Source organism: Palaemon carinicauda, chromosome 11 (genome assembly GCF_036898095.1).
Source record: "Palaemon carinicauda isolate YSFRI2023 chromosome 11, ASM3689809v2, whole genome shotgun sequence".
In the NCBI taxonomy this organism is placed as follows: domain Eukaryota; kingdom Metazoa; phylum Arthropoda; class Malacostraca; order Decapoda; family Palaemonidae; genus Palaemon; species Palaemon carinicauda.
This window is the reverse complement of record NC_090735.1, coordinates 33,381,885-33,389,918: the sequence shown is the minus strand read 5'-3', so window position 1 is coordinate 33,389,918 and position 8,034 is coordinate 33,381,885. Positions and strand designations below refer to the sequence as shown.

The 8,034-nt window shown below is 27.5% G+C and overlaps 1 protein-coding gene across 1 annotated transcript; it reads right to left on the bottom strand.

The window, feature by feature from the left end:
* Positions 1–7,018: 7,018 nt before the first annotated feature.
* Positions 7,019–7,804, bottom strand: LOC137649664 (proliferating cell nuclear antigen-like). Its single transcript, XM_068382638.1, has one exon. The coding sequence runs from the start codon at positions 7,802–7,804 to the stop codon at positions 7,019–7,021; it is 786 nt and encodes a 261-aa protein (XP_068238739.1).
* Between the last annotated feature and the right edge of the window lie 230 nt (positions 7,805–8,034).

The window sequence follows — 8,034 nt, the reverse complement described above, 5'->3', positions numbered from 1 at the left end:
ATATTATAAAATTGTTTTATTCTTTATAATTATTATGCTTATCATAACGTGGATTATTTTAATATCAAACTTTAAAAGTCTTTTTAATATATATGAAAAAACCAAAAAAATATTAGAGAGAAATGATAAATTAATCATGCACCCCCCCCCACTTTTTCCTCTCGTAATATCAGAATAACAATAATAAAGCAAATGCTTTTATTCGGTATCTTATAAATAATAAACATTTATTTCAATGTCTGTAAATTGAAAAATATCACTAAGAATGTTTTTAACGCATGACCATTTTAAACCATCTATTCCACACCCAATACGGGGCATCGCTATTTTAGATATATTATTTTTAAATGCATGATTTTTCATGGACAACAAAGAACTAGACAAGTTCTCATATATAGGTTTTTCCCAGTACTTTTCTTTGGTTACTAAATAGTAAATGAATCGTTCATTTTCATCTAAAATGGCTACATTATCCACACTACAATTTTGATTTTTAAGTTTTTGAACATTATCGAATTTTTCCTTAAAAGCTAAAGCAATTCCACCCCCCATGTAAAAATCCTGGGAAACGCAATGCGCCAATGATACATTTTTTGGACACGTAAACAAATCTCCGTGGATTTCTTTTATTTCATACATTATGTAAGTGTTATCAACAATAATATTATTGATATTAATAGAAATTATTAGTTTATATATATATATATATATATATATATATATATATATATATATATATATATATATATATATATATATATCACTATAATGAATATATATATATATATATATATATATATATATATATATATAATTATTATAATATATATATATTATATATATATATATATATATATATAATATATATATATATACAGTATATATTTTCTATAATTGTTACCAACATATTATTTCCCAAGTAGTTGTGTTTAGTAATTTGGCTATAAATAAGAGAGTGTAGTAATTATAAACACCTATGTTTGTTTGTTAAATTAATACCGTTATATATTATTTTGCGGGGTTTTAATAATGTATAGAGGTGTTAGTTGATTAATTACTTAATCTTCTACTTTGTAAGTTAGAAAAATCGAAGGAATGTATACAATTTGATTTTTATCCATCATTTCTGTTTTACAGTCGGGCGGTAAGGCGATAATAGAATTATCGGGATACTCTTCTTGCTTATAACCCCTTAACTGTAATTTTACAATTTCTCCTGGTTTTGATAAAATAGTAGCCCCGTAATATTGACGATAAACTGCTCCCAATGGATTTAAAAAGACTTTTCCCGTCCAGGGTGTGTTGTTATTATGAAATGTATAAACTATAGGACACCCAAGTACTGCATTATTCAAAAAACGATTATTAGTTGTTTCATACCAGTGTTTAGTTTCAAATCCTCTTCCCGTTGCTAATCTAAGGGCAGATATTGGATGGGTTAACTCTTTTTGAGTATATTGATTAACTAAAAATTTCTTATGAACGACCGGCCATTTTTTATATGGGTGATGCATATGACGAATTGGAAATTCTCTTGATGGTTTGATAACTCTATTTAACCAATCATGATTGTTTGCCTTTTTCAAAGAATGTTGTTTTACTAAAATTTCTTATTTGTTGGTAAAAATAATATTAAATGGACTTTCTAATTCTTTATAAGAATGTACTTGTATGGGCTTAAAATTATTATTCAGTGTATAATATGCAATATCTGTTGTATGAAATGAAGTTGTGTTATTTTTTCCAATTTTAATGCACACATTTGACACTTCTTCTTCGTCTTTTTCTTCCTTTTTTGGGCTCTTGCAGTTTTCTAATATCCCTTCAACAAAACCATTATGAAAATCACAAACACAACCGTAACCTGGTACATATTTATTGTTTGGGCTGTTATATAAATGAGGATTTAATGCATCATATTTGCACGGATCTTTGAAATAATTTTCCTTTTTTGTTACTACAATTTCATTTTCTTCTACCTCACTATTAATTTCTTTGCACAAAGGAAATGTTGCGTTAACAACGGGTACTTGAGTTTCCGGAGAAATACAATGAGTACAGATGCCATCAATAAAAGGATTAAAGGATGATATATTTTCATTAAGAATATTAGTTCTATGTGCAACTTTAATACATTTATTTTCCTTAATCATTTTTTGTTGAGGTTCATCGCACATTTCTCCTCCAAAATATTCTGGAGCATAACAAAAACAAGACCAGTTATTACTAGTTTTTATATCAAATAATAATTTCCCAAAACCACAGTAACCGAATCCACCAAATTTATTATGATAAGGTATTTCTTTACTATTGGGTAATAAATATTTTTGATTAATTTTAGGAAATAATAATAAACTATGAGATGTTTTATCATATATAGGAAATTTTATATCTAAACATTCTTCATTATTATTAAGAAAAAATGATGATGATGATGATTTTTTTTTAAATATTTTCTTTTTCGGAACAAGTGAAAAAAGGAGGATTAATTTCTTTTTCATTCTCGTGTTCGTGTTCATTTTCTATATCCCAAGAAGGCATTTTGTTTGTTGTTGCAGTGTATGGTAATACATTATATATTTCCACTCCCTTATCTTCTTTTTGTAATATTTGTTGACTATTGTTTTTATCTAAATAAAGCAGTGATATCTGATTTTTATTAGTAAAATTTGAAAATATGATATGAAGAATGATAATAATTACCAAGAGTATAATCAAATGTATTATTATTGTCGTTGTTTTTGTTCTCGTTTTATGGTTAATTATCATTTTTTTATAAAGAAAGAATAAGATATATGATAGTGAAATAAACAACCAGTTTAAATATCATCAACAATTTGAGATATTTTCTATGTGTTTTATTTATATAATTTTCACAAAAAAGTATAATAACCAATCAACCTACTTTTTTTCCATACCGCTATTATGTCACATCATAAAAATTTGCTAGAATTTAAAAGGCTCGTTTCATATGATGGCATAATTGTAATAAATAAAGATACAATAATCAAAATTAAGGAAAAAGATTTATTGACAGTAGATCTTCAATATGATGAAAAAAATAATATATTTTTGGATGCCGACAATAATGTATATAGATTATCTAAAAGATTGGTGAATGATATGAATAAAAAAAAGGTGTAATTGTCTATGAATAAAAATGCTTTAAAAATATATTGCGTCGTTTTTGACCAACAAACCAATTAACGTAGTTTAGCCTAACTAGAGAAAAGGTTGTAGTTGGTTAGTTAAAAATATATAAATTGGTGGTCTTTTATTTTTTAAACTAGCTAATAGCCATATAAACAAAACAAAAAGTATAACAGTAAAAGCTAATGTCGGCGGGTATAATGTGTACACAAAAATAGTGTCTCGCTGTACCCACAACGAGAAACAAGTAAAAAAGGGGGGAAGAGATATCGTTACACTGCGTACATTTATTTGCTCGTTCTTTTGAAATACAGGAAGAAAAAAGGAGCTGCGATAGTGGTAAGTAATTGATATCTATATCTATATATATATGTAATCCTTTGCAGGTAAAATTAACAACCAATTAATTAATTTTGTGACAAAAATAATTATCATTTTTTATGATATATAAATATTATATGTGCGATTGTTTTTTTTTCTACTTTATTAATATAATCCATATTCTTTATTTTTTTGTTTATTTGTGAGGAGGATATTTCTAAATGAAGTTACCAAGTCGCCTCCATTTATTGAATAAATAACTTCATAAATTATTAGATTATTCTCGTTATATTTCTTACATTTATGTGGAATATTTATTGTGCATGAAAAAATATTCTGGTATTTCACTTTTATTTTTACGACATGAAATATATTCTTCCATATTTAATAATGCTCTATGCAATTTTGTTTTTTGTGTTTGCGGTTATTTTTTTTCTGGTAAAAGCAATTAGAATCAACTAATACAATATCTTGTGCCAATTTATAAACTGCATTATCGTCTATTAGATGCGATACATGCGAGGGTAGATAATGAATAAAATTGAATATGAAATCAAACGATTCGTGTTTCTTTCTCAATTCGTTTATTATTTGTACAAATTTTTCGGGAGCATCAATAAGATAATTATTAGAATCTAAACTTATACTAGGATCAGGGCAGTTTTTTAATATCTCGATCATATCTGAAGTGGTTAGTTTTATAAATATCTTCAGTTTTTGACAATTAATTAAATCATTCTTAAAAAACCAAATATTCTTATTTCTGCATGGCGTAATAAGTTCACCTAAAGCTGATATGGGATTACTTAAATCAATACCTTGTTGTGAAATAGACATATTAAATTTGTTGTATAAATCACACATTGGATTTTCTACAAACCAATAAAATATTTTTTCATAATATTTATTCGTACTTTCATTGGGACATACAAGTCCAAGAAGGACTTCCTGGGGTGAAACGGCCCCAAAAACCGTGGGCAAATTAATTATCGATGAATTTCCATATTTATGGGGCTTCATTTCTATTAATCCTATTCTAATGAAATAATGGTCAAGCTCGTCATTTGGAAATACGGCCTCTTCGCGTAGTATATATTTTCTTTTTATATTTTGTAGATGATTCAAATTTTTGTTCAACCCGTGAATTTTATAATCTTCCCAAATGGGAAACATTATTATATTTTTTATATCAATACAATTAAATAATAATATTTATATATATATTACATACAACCAACCATTTAAAAATCTAAATACATTGACTGACATTTTCCTTTTTTTCTATGATTCTATAATTTTATCTAAACAAATTCCAAAAGAGACCGAACGTGAAAAATGTTTAAATATTCTCGGCCGTAAACAATTCATTATTAGAAATACTACCAAACGACCGCGATAATAAATTTAGTACTACATATAGCATTATAGTGGTTGTTTGTAAATTTTATATATGCTGTATTGGAATACTTATCAACTTTTATGTATATTTTATATAGACGTTTATAATTTATTTTTATACACTTAGTCAATTTTTTTTGGTAATAATTAAAAAGATGATAGCCACGAGCGTTTTATTTGTTGTTTAAATATAAAACAAACGTTTTTTGTGAATTCCATTACTAAAAATTCGTGCGTTTATTTTTTCTGTTGATGATGATGGTGTTGGAAAAATGGTTCCCGTCTTTCCACTAATATCTTTTCTTCCATTTTCATTCTATACCTATGATAATATTCAACGTCTATTTCAAGATCGTCTTTCGTATAACCACCTTCTTCATTTTTCGTTTCGTCGCTATTATATCCTTCGTCTGAAGTTTCACTTGCGAATCCCTCGTCCTCGCTGTTTATGTTATCTAAATCCATCCCTAGAACAAATGGTTAGCTTTGGTGAATACTTTCCCCTTTTATACTTGGATTCAATTCCAACAACATTAGCTCATTATAATTTTCGTTTCATAGAAATAGAAAGATATTTATTTATTCATGTCAATGTCATCGTATTTTTTTTTAAATCATATATTTCATAACAATTTAAAATAAAGTGTTATAAAAGTTTTGTTTATAAACACCTTTTTGCGAGGAATGCTATGGAGAGTATATAACTGCATATGTTACTACTATTACGTGGCAAACATAATTATCATCAATTTTTTATATATATAAATATATTATGTGCGATTGATTTTTTTTGTCTTTTAGTATAACTCACATTCTTTATTTTTTTTATTTAAATGTGAGGAAGATATTTCTAACTACTCTATGCAATTTTGTTTTTTGCGTTTACAATTATTTTTTTGTCTGATAATAGCTATTAGGGTCAACTAATACCATATCTTGTGCCAATTTATAGACTGTATTATTGTCTATTAGATATGATGGCAGGTAACGAATAAGAGGGAATGAATATGAAATAAAAGGATTCGTATTTCTTTCTCAATTCGTTTATTTTTATATATACTGGATTGGATTTGTTTATCATTTATTTTCATACACTCCGCAAATTTTTCATGATAATAACTGAAAATATATAATTCATGATGATATTGGAATAATGGTTCCCCTTCCCTCTCTCTCCTCCCCCCACCCCCCATCAATACATTTATTTTTCTTCTTCTAACATCTAACCCCACCTTCTTCATTTCTCATTTCATCGCTATTATATCCTTCGTCTGAAGTTTCACTTGCAAATCCCTCGTCATTATCGGGAAAATATTTATTTACATCAATATCATCATATTTCTTTAAAAAATCACAAAGTTCACAAGAAAAAATTCTAAATAGTGCATTATAAAAAAACGTTTCAAAATTCTCGGTTATAAACATTTTATCGGGAATGTTATAAGGGGGACCAATTTTATCTACAAACTCAATATACAAGGGCATATGTTGCTGCTTTTTGTCAACTCTTAAACATGTTCTACATGGATAATATTGATTTTGATTAACGACAACCTCTATATATCCATACAACCGGTCTATTTCTCCTGGTAATATTTCAAAATGTTCGTATGATAAAAATTTTTGTTGTTTATTGGGTAGTATTTCTTTTTTATATGACATTTGATTTGTACACTGAAAAAGTATTTTTTGATGAACGTGATATTCTTCTAGGATGTCTTTTCTTTCGTAAATTTGTTTAAAATTTGGATGAGTAAAGATATTGTTTGGATAATAATCATTAAATATCTCTTGGTCATAGCACCCCAACAACATGCTCATAATTATCTTCCGATTAATATTTTCTAAAAAATTGATCTATCTTTATTTTTATAATTATTAATTAATTTTTATTTTCTTATTGTTTTTCAGTCCATATATTCCAAGCGTCCCTTCTTATAAATTTAATAAAATTAATAAAAAAGATATAAAATAGATATAGGAAAACTAATTAAAACTCAATAATTATATATAGAAATAATTTAATAAAATTATTATTAATATACAAATAAATTTACTGGACAAACACTTATACAAACCACAACTACACTAATACAGTGTGATAAGAACGAATAACAACGGTTGTTAAAGTAATTTACGAAAATAATATTTAGCTATTATTCTCTTCCTCTATTTTTGGGGCCAAAAAATAGCGAATGTTGCCAACATCTTCAATTCTATATTCCACAACCATAGGCACATTAAGGGACATGAAAAGAGATACCCTAGGAGAAAAAGCAGTAGCATTGGTAAACAAATTAAGGTATCTACACGAAAAGGTCATCTTGATGGGTTTTTGCGCCTCAACTTTTACGGTCCTTTCCTTGTTATCTTCACTAGACGTTTTTGTAAATTTTATATTTGCGGTGCCAATATCACCGGCTGTTGAAAATTTTACACTATCTTTAATGCAAGTTATGTCTATGGAATCACCAAATTGACTAAGATCTCTACAGATAAGGGAAAATTCATTTGATGGCATTCTAATTGTGCAATTGTGGTCAATATCAGGAATATTTAAATATTCTTGATCTAAATTCATTAATTTCATTACATACTTAGATTTTTTTTGTTGACTGCGAGATTCAAAGATAAAGGTGATCGTGTCCGCATTGTCTTGGGCCTTAATTGTTACATCGTCATCTTCCGTAGCACACTTTAATATTTTGGACATAACGGAGATGTTTATTCCCATAACTAGATCGCGTTCGCATTTGTATTTATCAAAACCTTCGGCGAGTAGATTAAGAGATACCAGAGAAACGTGGCTTGTATCCATGGCCTGTAGTTGAATGCCAGATTCTGTACACACCCATGTCGCCTCATTTAACAACTCCTTGATGGCATTGGTGGCTTTATTGAGAATGCTGCTTTGAACGAGGCGGGCTTCAAACATTGTAAGGAATTTGTGCAAATATCGGCGCACACTTATAAATATTAGTAATACTATAAATATAAAAGCTAGGGAAAATATCCCAAATAATTTTTTTTATTTATGTGAAAATTCCCAAAATACCTATTCTTCCAGAATTATTATCGTGAATACTATAAACAAAGGGTTTATTCAAATTTAAAGGCAAATAATAATCCGGTCCACCATCCATATAGCAAGCATTTGCTTGTGCG